This window comes from Bactrocera oleae, chromosome X, assembly GCF_042242935.1.
Source record: "Bactrocera oleae isolate idBacOlea1 chromosome X, idBacOlea1, whole genome shotgun sequence".
In the NCBI taxonomy this organism is placed as follows: Eukaryota; Metazoa; Arthropoda; class Insecta; order Diptera; family Tephritidae; genus Bactrocera; species Bactrocera oleae.
In genome coordinates, this window is record NC_091541.1 from 34,785,621 (window position 1) to 34,800,492 (window position 14,872).

The following is a 14,872-nucleotide window of genomic DNA, read 5'->3' on the forward strand; positions in this document are numbered from 1 at the left end:
TAGCAAATATAATAACTTACATGTTTTGCATGGAACGGTTTCTTTAAATTCGTTTCTTCGTAAATGCATATCTGTAATCACATTTATAAGTTGTCAAAATTTTACCTCCTGAGCTAGGTAAAATTCATCACGAAAAATTTCAAAACTTCACTTTCTTCTGTCAGAATTTTAATTTTCTACCGTTTGGCACACATCCTAACTAAGAATTGTGGCAACATGCTTTCGAAATGCTATCGATAATATATATCGACTGTGCCTAGATTTCACATCTCCGTTTTTCAACGGCCTTGGTTCTTTTTATTCAGTAGTTTTTTCTTCTGCTTATTTGATGTAGATTTCCTACATTATAATAATATATTTCTGATAAATATTGGATATTTGATCGTATAACAAACTTTGCAACAGCTGTGAATTTAATTTCATTATTCCGAGGTATAGATAGTGGTTGTGATACATTCGTTAAGTTAAAACCAGCAAATTCGAGGAAGAGATATTGAGCCGCATTACTTACAATTGTGGAAAGCTGTTTATTATTAATTTACTTATTGAGAAAAAGGTATGCTTAAAAGCTTATGGTTATCATTTTTTTACGTTAATTCAGTTAGTTCAGTGAGCATCAATACACGCTATAGCAATAAGCTGCCATAACTTGAACTAACATATCCTACAAAAGTCTGATGCCAAGTTCTATCAAAAATATGGTATTCACAAAGCTTTTTTTTAACACAAGAAGTATTTATTGCTTGTTACGAGATACGAAAAGTTTTGCATGCTAATGTAAATGTGATATTTTAAAAAATAATTTTATGAAATGTTTGATATCCACTGTTATAAGTATTTACTTAAATACACAACAAACATGGGTGATCATTTGTTTATAATAAAAAAGCGCGGTATACCACAGTTAATTCAAAAAACTGTATAACACGTGCTTATCTAGAGTAATTAAGGTGTCACGCTAATTTCTTACGTTATGCGATATATTTGTGTATCCAGACATTTACATGCTATTAAATGAAATTATTCGTTAAAGATCACATTGTGATAGCAAAATGGAATATGTAAACAATTGCTGCTATGTTGTGATTCGAATTCGAAAAAGAAAAACGATTTAGTGAACTATTTATGCTGTATAAATAATAAAAATAAGGGTCGGGTTTAGAATACCATTCCAGGATTTCGGGGTTAAAATGGGTATGAGCGGATAGAGAATATTCTGCAGATCAAGAGTGTATATAGATATAGCCGCGGGAAACATTGATTAATTGATTAATTTTGAGGTATGCACCGCGACCTACGGTCTATTGTGCCCCGCGGGAAACATACATATATATTTGCATTTAAAGCTGAAATTTTCAACTATTTAATGTGCGTATTTTTTCGATTTAAAACTAAATTTACATTCATATTTTTCACTTTTATATCCACCATATAACCAGTGTTAACATTCTAATATATTTTGCAAACGAACAAAAAGAAAGGGTAAATGTATAGTTTAGGTCCCCCTACTAAGGAGGCCTCAAAAATAATTTTTTTTTTTTTAAATCGTCTTATTTTTACGCGTAGATTACAAATCCGTGAGCGGAAAGTGAATTTTTTCAATAATTTATATATATTTTTCAAAATTTATTTAACACACTTTGCACATATCACATATTCAAGTCACTTAGTTTTTGTTGTTGTAGCGGCAAAATTCTGTAGAATTCAGATCACTTAGCTGTAATTACCGGTTCAGCGTGTTATGAAAAAAATATACTGAAGAAATGTAACAGTCACAATTTCTTTTGCGCCGCGATCTGATGGTATGGACGAATATCAGAGATCTTCGAACTCTTCCGCAATGGCGGCCTTCGGCCGCGCTTCAAAAAAATAATCCTGGTCGGTCCAAAACCGGTGTATTCATAATTCTCAACCTCGATGATAATTTTCATCACGATGCAGAGTATGTGTAATTATTAATCTATATATATAAAAATGCAACCCGTTTCCCGTTGTCACGCCATAACTTGAGAACGGCTAGACCGATTTGGCTGTTTTTTTTTGTAGTTTTCTGTTGTTGTTGTAACGATTATCTAATCCCCGTTTGGGTGATAAATTCTAGATTTGATAGTTTTTTTGATAGAATTGTAGTTTTCTAATACTCTGTAGAAGGTTCTTACGGAAAATAATATTAAGAAAATCTCAGAAAGATTGAAAAAATACATTTAACTTTGCATATCTTAAAAAATGCGCGTAACGAATGTCATCGTCATTCACAGCCATAGACTATATTGAAAGAGCATCGTTTGTTCGGAAATGTGGTTCTCTAATTAAATTATATCGTACTAATTTACTAATTTTTGAAAATTACTCGCCACAATTAAATGTACCGACTTTGACGGTAATATTAATAATACCAGTGATGATTTCATTTTAACTTACATTAAAATTTAATAATAATAAAATATGTATACTATGTGTTAGATTTCAGAATAGAAGTTAGATATTATATACTAACTGCAACCAAATACGAAATGCCCTAAACTTCCAGCCAATTTCTGCACTATTGTACATTGACAAAATTAATTAATTGTCCGTATTTTCCCAGTTGCACAAAATAGTTATTTAAATCATAACTGGCTCGGTAATCGAGTTATATGGACAGAAAAAAATGCTTAAATTAGTTTCAATAATAACGTTTTACTAAATTAAACTGCCTACTCATTATAATTTAATTATACCTTAGCCACAGAAAGGCGTGGCCGGGGTCTTCTAGTATCACAATAAAAGTGCACTAACATTGATATTTTAATATAAATTTTCAGAAACGTTTATGAAGTAAGAGTAAATACACCAAAAAACTTGAACAATATCTGATTTTTTCAAAGAAAAAAATTAAACAATTAATTTAAATGTATCATAATTTTTTATTTTTAATGCATATTTATAAAAAAATATTTTATTTATTTTTAATGCATATTTTTGAAAAAACTAAAAAAAAATAGAAATATTGAAAAAATTCACTTCCGCTCACGGATTTGTAATCTACGCGTAAAAATAAGACAATTTAAAAAAAAAATTTATTTTTGAGGCCTCCTTAGTTAGGGGACCTAAACTATACATTTACCAAAGAAAGATTATACCCTACGTACAGGAAACATTATCGGTGATGTACAAAAAAATATATTTCAGTATTTCCCTTCTCTTGAGAAACCCCGGTGTTGGACCGACGTTTGTCAGTATGCAACCGTTTTGCTATTGTGTGAATAAATAGAATTAACAAAAAGTTAAATATTGAATATATAACATTTTTGTACTATATTATGTGAAATAAATTTGCACAAACAAATTAGTGAAGTGTTAGTGGATATAAAAGTGAAAAAATAAGTGTAAAATCCATCTTAAATCGAAAAAATACGCACTCCAAATAGTTGAAATTTTTAATTTAAACGCAAATATCTCGAAAACTATAGGTTTCCTACGTTTTATCCACGAAATCCTGGTACGGTATTCTAAAGTTTTCCCAAAAATTATAAAACAAAGGGAGAATCCGGCAAATTTTTTCCTATCGTAAAGAAGTGGTAACGTCCCACCTACATTTTTATTTTCAGGTTTTTCTATTTTGCCGTCATTAAAAGGTTACAAAATTGGCCAAAACCTTTGCGAGTTTGTACGACATCGCGAAGTCGTACCACCAAATAACACATCAGAGGAAGACACCATCAGCAACGATGGTATTGTCTGTTCTGTTACGCAGCCGCAAAGGTAAATGCTTCAGCATTAATATAACACATTCGGTAAAATCTTCCTAAAAATATGGCGCAAACTACATAATTGCTTTCTGCTAGGGAAATTTGAAAAAAAAAAAAAAAAATATTAATCCTTTATAAAATCTGAATCCTTAGGTTTTTTTTTTTGTTTTTTAATTGATGCTTACTAAAAATTAAAAAAAAATTGTTTTTATGTTCTATATACATATACTTAAAAAATCATGCATTAGTAGCGGAACTATAACTTTTACTTATCTTGTTTCTTTTTATGTGCTTTGAAACCATTTCCAACTGTTTTTAAATCAGTTGTGTCGATAAACAAACATTGCAATAGGGGGTAGGAGATTAAGCAGCAGTACAAAGTATATCAACTTTTGACGAGAACATAAGTGAGAGAATTAGTGCGCGCTTACTGTGCGTTATGTTACGGCGTCTATATCAACAAAGCCTGCAGTGTGATCAACAAGAAAACTTTCAAATTGACAGGTGTGCAATGCTGTTTGTTTTTGTTTGTTTCTTAACTGCTAGTAGCTGCTAGCTATCAGGAAGAGCAACACAGCGAATTGAGAAATTACTCTAACAAAGAGCGAATTAACAAAAAAGCAATGAAACGGAAAACTAGCAGAAATAAGCAAGAAAATATCAAACTGTTGTTTTCATAATCACATCCTAATACTTGAAAATAATCAATAAAATTTTTATTTTCACAATATGTAACTATTAAAATGAACAAAATCAAAGCAAATTCGTCACACCTTGCTTGTTTACACATGGGTTTTAAGGCAAAATACGTTAAATATAGTGACATTGCTGGCATTACTTTTACAATTTTGAACTTTAAATACTAATATCACGAAAACTATAAGTCAGAGACGGCTATATGTGTATGAATTTTTTAATCCGCCGCGAAGTCAAAGAAATCGTAATAGTGCCTGTTTCAATATGTACCAGTTTTTCATATAGCAGTTATTTTCTGCTAGTAGAAATTTCACTAACAAAAACTAGCAGCCCTCATAGCTTTTTGCGCTCTCAACTGGTAGTTTTTTGGGTTAAGAAACTGTTTTCCAACAGAAACTTTTCTAGCTAGCGATAGTTAGCAGTTAAGAAACAAACTTATTGTTATGTATTATTTCGAAGCATTGTATAATAGCTCGTAAAAAATATTCCTTTATTTTCTTTTGCTTCGGTGGAATGGAATTATTAATATAGGATATATTGTTCAACCAATTTAATTAGTAAAGGATATATTGGATATACCTTTTTCAGTAATTAGATATATCTTTTTCAGCACTAATTCGATTTTCTAGTGTACTTTGTTTTGCTAAAAAAAACTTATTTGAACTATTATATCGATATGCATGGATCGTTATGCATATGTGTATATGAAAACTTGTAAATATACTTAAGCGTCTATTATTAACTGAAATTTCTCTGCCTTAATGTACTCAATAATGTTGAACTCCGGTGACGGGGCTAGAGTTTTCGCCGCTACTGTACAATGAGACAAAATCGGCCGATCCAAACAGGGTTAGATCGCCGAAATAACAGTCCTTGGCCGGATAAAATCCGGGTCAATTCCGGTAACGTTGAACCGGCTGTTGTGGGAATCGCGCAACTTCGTTCTGGATATTGTAGCAGGTTAAACTTCTACTTATCCAGACATATGTCCTGCGTGCAATGAGCCTACAATGCAATGCAATGAGTCTACGCATGATACAAACCACCTCTTTGCATGCCCAACAAACCCAACTCATCTAACACCCTTTTTCCTATGGTTCAACCCTGTCGGAACAGCTTGTTTATCATCTAAGCTGGGACTAGATAACCGTTACAACAACAACAACAAAATCGACCAAATGTACATGCATTTGTTCGATTGTTGAGCTTCTCTCGTACAATAGATGTTTTTTGGTTCTAAACGATAAAAAAAAGGCAAATTTGACGATTTCTCGAAATTCGAATAATTTTTATTGTTATTAATATTTTTTGGACAATCTTGGAAACTATATATATTTTCTTAACAGACCGAATCGTTCTCGGTAATCACAGGAATTATACTTCTAAAATCACACCTTCATAAACTAGAGAAAGTAGAAGCAGCAGAATGCAGGGCATGCGGGGAGGATCAAAACTCTATTGACCTTTACGAATGCCCAGACTTTAGCCCGTTGAGACGGGATATCTTTCACGGCTCCCAATGTTACAAATTAAAAGATATTAGGCATCTAGAGGGGAAAAAAAATATTTTATCAAATCTAATGATGGACCCAATGATGGATTATTGTCGTTGTAAAGGTTATCTAGCTTAATATAATCTAATCTAAATGTTATCTAATCCCGGTATCCAGAACGAAGTTGCGCAAGGGCATTCTAGGTTCTCGTGGCAACTCGAGCTCTTCGTCTGCCATTTACTGAGAGCGAGGCAGTGAAGGTGTTAATGGCTCCACTGTGAATGGTGGTTAGTGCTTGTCTGAACTTAGTTGCGTCCGAAGTCTGGTCGTTGTACTGTGCAATGTCGTCGACGTAGTCAAGGACCGTTCCCACGACAGTCGGGTCTACGTAACCGGAAAGGACCCGGATTTATTCCGGCCAAGGACTGTTAACTCGGCAGAATTCTGCCGCTACAACAACAACAACAACAACGTAGTCAAAGAAATACCTCTTGATGTTCCTGGGAGGCGCTCCCGCTTCCATCAAAGCAGGGGCGGTTTCTGTGAAAACCTTAACCGGAAGCATACGGGCCTCACTGTGTAGGTGTTCGATTGGGGACATCAAGAGACATCCCGTGATAGTCCGGAGTGCAGTGTTCTGACATGTCTGGAGCTTCTTTGTCTGCGTTGCACTACATCCAATCGACCGACGAATTTTGACCTCGAAAGAGTACGGATGAATGCCGACCGCTCATGTAGTTCATAGTCAACCTGTTTAACCCTGGAGGGAGCCTGGATTATTCGATGTCCTCAAGTAGCGTTGTATGATTGACTGTGTCAAAACTTTTGACTAGTCCAACGCTACGAGGATCTTCCTCTCTCTTTTGTCGCATCCGTGAATATAACCAAATTTCAGATATAGGAAGAATTAAAATCATATCAAAGGTTCTTGCGAATCAAATTAAAATTTTAATGTTAAGCACATTAATTAGAGATTCTTGAGGGTCATTATTCTGTATAAGTAATTTTTCGATTTTTCTGCTATCGTCGACTTTAGCTAGCCTTTGTTTTTTTTTTTTTTTTTTGGTGATGTTTTACTTTTTTTGCGAATAGATTTAAATTTTTATAATTTGTCATTATATTTGTACTACTCCATATATAATGGCTCCAATTCTTAATTTTGGCGAATATTGTAATTATTGCAATTAATCTAATTTGGAGTATAGTGAGAAGAATACATCGTGTAGAATAAGCAAACAATTCATTATATTGACAGTATATATCTAAAATACAATAAAGAAAGCTATGGCGGCGATAGCCTTAATCTAACTTCGCGGGGTTTGGTTGCTCCTAAAGTTTACACATCGTAACAGTATTGGAGTGGATCTTTACACTAAGTGTGGCACTAAATATATAGTTCAATATCGCCTTATACAAGTTCTTTATTTTTATATTTTAGTTAAAACAGTTTCACAGTACTGTATGTACATATACTAGTTTTTGCAACTACTTAAGTGAATGGGGTATGAAATGGTGTTAGTAGAGGTTGGCCGCTTGTCACAGTGAGTAATATTTCTGTAGTTTTGACTTTAGGTTCAAGCCTTGTATTAAAAATAAAGGTAATTTTTGTAGCCGGATAAAATTGTGGTCAATTCTCGGGAAGTAGAACCGGCTGTTGTGGGAATTGCAATATGCTGACCCAGCCTCGAGTCTTGACATATGTCTAGCATGCAAAGAGTTATCGCATGCCTAACAATTTCTTTGCTCATCTAACACTCCTTTTTTACTCAGTCGGGACAGCTATATCCCGGATTTACAGTTCAATGACAAATAACTGGCCTTTGCCAAAAACTGCGTTCTAGATATCGGTTACAACCACAACAGTTGACGTCCTGATTTTATCACTCTAAATTCAACAAATTAAACACAAGTAACAAGTATTTTACTATGGCGTAGGGTAAACATACTCAACCGATCATCCGTAACTCTTCTTAAGGGTATTTGCTTAAAATTTTATGTTAAAGATTCAGTTTATGTTGTTCGTGATTAATTGGATAATACTAATGAGTTATTTGTGACTTTTTGTAGTTTTATCATAAACGATGTCTTAGAATGCGAGGTTTAATATTATTATAAAATATGCAGCTTTAACTAGATATCAAATAAAAGTCGACTTCAATAAATTTAATATATTAACAACTACAAAATTACGTTCAATATCTTTTGCATATTTGTAGTATCAAGCCGTCGCATGTGTAAATGACATAGTTATACATTGTAAAGTTTTCGAATTAATTGTAATATTTTTTGTTGATTTACCGGAATCTTTTTTAATTTCTTTAAGGAATTCAACGACTGAAAGCGGTACAAGTATTAGTAAGAAAGTTGATATCAAAAAATCAACAAAGAAAGAGTCATTAATTACATCACCGAATTCAACATCAGAAACCAAAAGTTCTCTAAAAAAAGAATGCAATTGTCCACGTCACTGTGAACTCTCTGGTAACTTAGGGTATGCACGTCAGTATTTAACTCAATATTCACATAATCATCACTGTTACCATTATCCACAAGAGCTTAAGCAACGATCACATACCGCTTTGATAAAACCAACAAATTCCTCGCCATCTTATTTTTTACATCGTTTGCGAAAAGCCGCCCAGCCTGTAGTTCGTTCGGAAAAGAAACCAAATATTCTCAATAGGGTACTCCAGGAATTTTCAAGCAGCTCATTAAATAAAAATATCGAGCGAAACCGAACAAAAAACTCTGGTTTTGTATCTAACAAATTAAAGGTAAAGGCTGCAGTTAATACATCAACTCACCGCTCGAAGAGGGTTATTCCAAGCTATACCACTGATTCTGAAGATTTTCTGCAAAATTATCCACCATTCACAGTGCAAAAGCGCGCACTAAACAACGAATTATTTAGTTTGAGATTATCATCTCCATCCGAATCAGATACTTTTGCATCATTAGAATTACTATCAAATAAGAGTAAGTCAACACTCTCATCAAGAACGTCATTAACATCGATAGACAATTTTTCACGGGATACTGCTTCTGGTAAGATTGTGCTGGTGGATCAATCGTCAAAGAGTCTTGTAAAAACAAAACAAGCCTTCACCAATTTTACTCACTCTAATCTCGACCAAAGAGATAAGGATTTTATTAGCATAAATAACAATGAAAATAATTGCTTTATTGTGAGAAAAAGACAAGCAGACAACGTTATGGATGACATAAAAAAAAAGGAAACTTCATCAGTTTCTGCGACACGTCATGTAGGTATTATTTCATTTGAAGATAGCAAAGAGAAATCTGCCACGATGTCTCAAAAATCGGACTTTAACTTGGATCGATCACAAAGAAATTCCGGAAGGGAAGCACTTTCCTCTGGACTTCTTATGTCATCATGCTCCGACACAGCGCTCATAACACCACCAATTTGTCAAAAGTTTAACAATCCAATGCGTTTCATTAGAAAAAATGTCGAACAATCTGCGAGAAATACTAACACTAATTACCTTGAGTTTGAAACGGAATTTCCTCGTGATTACGATGATAATATCGAGATGCTATCAAGGGAGGCCGAACATTTGGAAAATCAGTTTCGTACTCCTACTCGTACCAGTAATTCAGAAGTTAAAATAACCCTTCCCCATCTAATAAAAAAAGACGAAATAATAGACCCCGAACCACATGCACTTCAAGTAAATACAGTTGTAACAACTTCTACTGGAAAACGTGTAGGATTTAAAGTAGAAGAAAAAATTGAGGAACACATTGCCGAAAGTAGTATTTTACAAAAGGCTACATTGCAGAGCGCTGGACGTGCCAGTTTTGAGGATATAGTCCCTGTTGCGGTCACTATACCAATCACAACTGAAGTGGTATCCTCGAGCACTTCCAGAACTACAACTTCTACCCAATCTACTATATCCTCTTCGAAAAGTTCTTGCAAAGATGATGACGATGAACCAGTTGCTATGTCACCGTGTGGACGTTTTTTCAAGTATGACAAGGAAGTAGGCCGTGGTTCGTTTAAAACTGTCTATCGAGGATTGGATACAGAAACTGGAGTAGCGGTTGCATGGTGTGAATTATTGGTATACTAAATGATTACGTTTTGCAATAACGGCTATACAGCAATAATAATTTAATTGTTGAGGAATTGTTCAAAAGGGGCACAATAGTGTTGAATACAATTATCAATATTTCTATGTTTTTAACTATTAAAAGAAAATAGATTTTGCTTTTGACAATTAATGCTGGCCGCCCTGATTTCTATTTTTTCCGTACATAACTGATTAAGAAATTCACAAGTTGTGTTTATTTACCATGTAAAATTTTCTTATTTCAATATAACTCATAGGTGTAATTTTTTTTTCATAGTAAAAAAAAACTACATTATATGTGATTAATAAAGGCAAGCTTGCAAAACAAGCTGACATAGCACGGGTTATTTAAACACGACAGTGACCGGAATTGTAAATTCTTTAAATAAGAAATTATTTTAAATCCTGCTGTGTAGTAGTTTGCATTCATTTTTAAATGTTATTATCTCTTTTTTTTTAATAATTATAACTCATTAGGACAAGCAAGTTAAAAAGAGTGAACGTATGAGGTTTCGTGAAGAGGCAGACATGCTGAAGAAATTGCAACACCCCAATATCGTGCGTTTCTACACATACTGGGAAAACTCAGTGTCTCGAAAAAAGAATATTGTTCTAGTCACAGAATTAATGCTTTCGGGAACTTTAAAATCGTAAGCAGTAATCCAAAAAATAAATATGGCTTTTTAATTCTGAATTCTCTGTTATAGATACCTAAAACGATTTAAGAAGATAAATCCTAAAGTTTTGAAGTCTTGGTGCAGACAAATTTTGAAGGGATTGCATTTTCTACATACTCGTCCTTTACCTATAATTCATCGTGATTTGAAATGTGATAATATATTTATAACAGGAACGACTGGTAGTGTAAAAATAGGGGATTTGGGATTAGCAACATTAAAAAATCGTTCGCATGCCAAATCTGTGATTGGAACTCCGGAATTCATGGCACCAGAAATGTACGAGGAACATTATGATGAATCAGTAGATGTTTACGCTTTCGGCATGTGCATGTTGGAAATGGCTGTGTCTGAATATCCATACAGCGAGTGCAAAGGTCCTGCACAGATATACAAGAAAGTGATTTCTGGAATTAAACCTGCAGCATTATCCAAAGTAGAAGACCCAAAAGTGCGTGAGATTATTGAGAAATGTATTGAACTCAAAAAAGAGAACAGGCCCAGTTGTAAGGATCTTTTAAACTCAGAGTTTTTTGAAGAAGATATAGGTATTCGTGTAGAACCAACCGCTACTGAAGCATTTTTAAGTAACCCCGAAAATAACGTTATTGAGTTTCGGCTTCGGTTTCTTGATCCTAAAAAACGATCATCTAAGCACAAAGAAAATGAGGCCATTCAATTTGAATATGATATAAAAATCGACGATTGTGAACAAATATGTCATGATATGACCAAGGAAAATATTATCACAGAAGAAGACTCACGTGCTGTTGTTCGAATGTTGAAAGTGCAAGTTTTTTCGCTACTGAAAGAACGGATGCAAAGGCAAACTCAATTGCAATTGCAAAACGAGAAATCGAGGTTGGAAAAGTTAGCATTGCAAAAGCAACGTGCGATGTTGGGTCCAAATGTTGAAGAGGAGGAAGAGGAAGATGAAGAAGCCGAATCAGAAGAAGAGGATGACAATTTGAAAGCAAAATCTGAAAATGTTATCGACATAACCCCAAATTTTACTACAGATTCAGCTAACAAGACTGATAAAGAACATTTAACTGACTTATCTGTGGGTGTTCCATTCCAACAACAGACTTCATCGGGACACACAGTGGAACAGCGGCCTATATTACAGCAAAATTTTTACTCTAATAATGCACAAATGATGCCAGCACAGTCAGTAATATCTTCAGGAGCAATGCAACCTGCAGTTCATTTCGTCTCACAACCTCAAATGGCATCTTTTCAGAATTCCCCAACACCTATACAGGATATTTCAGCCATGCAAATCATTTCTCCTACCAAAGGAAATTTGCCATTTAATAACTCAGGACAAAGTTATATTAACCATCAAGTTTCGATCTCTATGTCAAAACCAGTTGTTCTTTCGGTGCCAATTTCCAATACAGTACCGGTTCCTGTTGTAACATCACAATCAATGCAACAGATGGTACATCAACAGATGACACAGCCATTGTTACAACAACAACAGCAACCACAATTGGTGCAACAACAGAGAGGTACGCATCAACAAGTGACCCAACCGCCTATAATAACACAACAACTGGGCCAAACGAATACCTCTCAACTTCAACAGCAACATCTAAATCAACAAACGCAAGCATCCCACCAACAGCAAATATCCCAACAAACTGTAAATCAACAACAGTTTCCACAGCAAAATCAAATAATACCGCAGCAAATACCTGCACAACAGGCAACCCAGCAGAATCAAACAAGTCTTCAACAGCCGATGCAAACTCTAAATCAACATGTGCCAAATCAGCAACAAGTTAATAATAGTCACCAATTAAATCAGCAGCAGGGTACACTTCCGCACCAAGACTCTCAGCAACATCAAATCAATTTGCAACAGCAATTTACTCAACAAACACCTACTAATATAAGCCAGATAAATAATCAGCAGTCGCATAGGACTGGGCAACAGTTATCTACTACGACATTTGGGCCTCAAACAACCACTCAGCAGCCAACGGGCTATCAACAACTAGTGCACACGCAGCAAACGCCAAAAATACTAAATGTGCAATCAAAATCGGGTATTCAACAAATTCCAACAATAACGCCATCAGTTAATCAATCATCCCCTATATTAACACCATCAAAAATTGTTGCTGACACTGTTGCTACCAAAACTACGAACCTTGTACCAGACTCTACTGCAAATAAAAATGCACCATCTCAAACAAAAAATACTAGTTCAAGCTTAAGTACTGCAATACCGAACAATAATACTCAAATTTCTCACGAAGAAAAGCAAGGAGTTCGCGCGCCAAAGACGCGACGATCTAATCGGAGCAGCAACGAACGTGTGCCAAAGCTAAGTGTTACAGGTATAGAACACGGTACTCTCATAAATTGCCATATGGAAAACAAACCAAAAACAATAACTTTCAAATTCGATATACGCGATGTGAATCCAACTGAAATTGCTAACAAGTTGGTAAGCATGTTTATATCATATCATTGTTATTCGTTAATTATTAATTTCATATGCTCCACAGATTGCTCAAGATTTGTTGTCAAAATATCAATCAGTGGTATTCGCGGAAATGATCAATGACATTATACAACAAGTTGAGTTAAATCCCGGTCAGATTCCCGTGCCAACATATTGTCGTAACATGGAAAAGGTATGTGGCCTTTTCATAGTAATTTAATACTAATACTAATAGCTATAGGTATACATTTTTTCAATAACATATTATATGAGGTTGCGAAAATGAAGGGGTACATGTTGTTTATCACGCTACTTAGCTGCTTAAGCTAATTAGATACCAACGAAGAAGATAATACCAAATATTATTACTACGACATAACAGATTTTTAAATCTTAAATAATCAAGCAATTTATTAAGTGGTTTTAGATAGTAGGGTTGTTGAGAATATAATCAACTCAAAATTGATTACGGGTATTCAAATATTGTTATTTATTAAAGGGGTTAGATGCAGTCAAAGAAAGGAAAAAATAACAATTTTAAATAACGTTTTTTGCCATTAAATTATTTTAACTTAAAAAAATCAAAACATAGCATCATTAAATAAGGTTTCGACTAGACTTGACAGAAATTTGAAAAAAATAATTTTAAAAGTAATGGCTGTTTGTGTTGGCCCAGTTCCAAAGGTGATCATTACTAATCCTAAGAGATTCAACTAAAATCAATGGAACAAAAAATTAGTTTTATTAGTAGATAATCTAGTGCCTGACTAGCTTTTTTTAATTAACAAAATTTCAAATTGCTCAAGAATTTTCTTTTTACAGCTAGACCGATTTGGCCGTTTTTTTTTTTTGTAGTTTTCTTATACTCTGTAGAAGGTTCTTACGGAAAAAAAATATTAAGAAAATATCTCAGAAAGATTAAAAATACATTTAATACAAATGCGCGTAACAAATGTCAACGTCATTCACAGCCATAGACTATATTGAAAGAGAATCGTTTGTTCGGAAATGTGGTTCTCTAATCAAATTCTATCGTACTAATTTACTAATTTTTGAAAATTACTTGAAACAATTAAATGTACCGACTTTGACGGTAATATTAATAATACCAGTGATGATTTCATTTTAACTTACATTAAAATTTAATAATAATAAAATATGTATACTATGAGTTAGATTTCAGAATAGAAGTTAGATTTCATATACTAACTGCAACCAAATACGAAATGCCCAAACTTCCAGCCAATTTCTGCACTATTGTACACAGACAAAATTAATTAATTGTCCGTATTTTCCCAGTTGCACAAAATAGATATTTAAATCAAAGCTGGCTCGGTAATCGAGTTATATGGACAAAAAAAAAATGCTGAAATTAGTTTCAATAATAACATTTTACTAAATTAAACTGCTTACTCATTATAATTTAATTATACCTTAGCCACAGCAAGGCGTGGCCGGGGTCTTCTAGTTGTTTACAAAAAAACGAGGTCCGTCGATTCTGCACTAGTTTTTCATAATTTCAAAAAAAAAACTATAATTTTAATCAATACAATCAGTGGTCACCAGTTCAAAAAAAGTTTTGAGAAAAAAACGCATGAAGTTTTTCACGAAAGCACCAGGGTGACAGGTTCTAAGAAATTATACTTTATTTTTAAAAAACTCTGACTATTTCTAACCCCTTAAGTTGTTTGAAACGTATCCAAAATTTTACGTATCATTACCA

The 14,872-nt window shown here is 33.8% G+C and overlaps 1 protein-coding gene across 7 annotated transcripts in view; it reads left to right on the top strand.

Annotated features, from left to right (window-relative positions):
* Positions 1–289: 289 nt before the first annotated feature.
* The window catches only part of Wnk (Wnk kinase), a 42,865-nt gene continuing 28,282 nt past the window's right edge, over positions 290–14,872 (top strand). For 4 of the 7 annotated variants that reach the window (XR_011397232.1, XM_070112327.1, XM_070112329.1 and 1 more), the window contains exons 1-7: positions 290–556; positions 3,591–3,744; positions 4,056–4,235; positions 8,244–10,008; positions 10,495–10,667; positions 10,725–13,152; positions 13,214–13,342. Coding sequence is in view for 6 of the 7 variants with exons in the window: in XM_070112327.1 (XP_069968428.1) it covers positions 4,171–4,235; positions 8,244–10,008; positions 10,495–10,667; positions 10,725–13,152; positions 13,214–13,342 (4,560 nt within the window). In the remaining variant the exon portion in view is untranslated. The remainder of the gene's footprint in view (positions 557–3,590; positions 3,745–4,055; positions 4,236–8,243; positions 10,009–10,494; positions 10,668–10,724; positions 13,153–13,213; positions 13,343–14,872) is intronic. The other 3 variants (XM_070112331.1, XM_070112332.1, XM_070112328.1) reach the window with 2 other exon arrangements.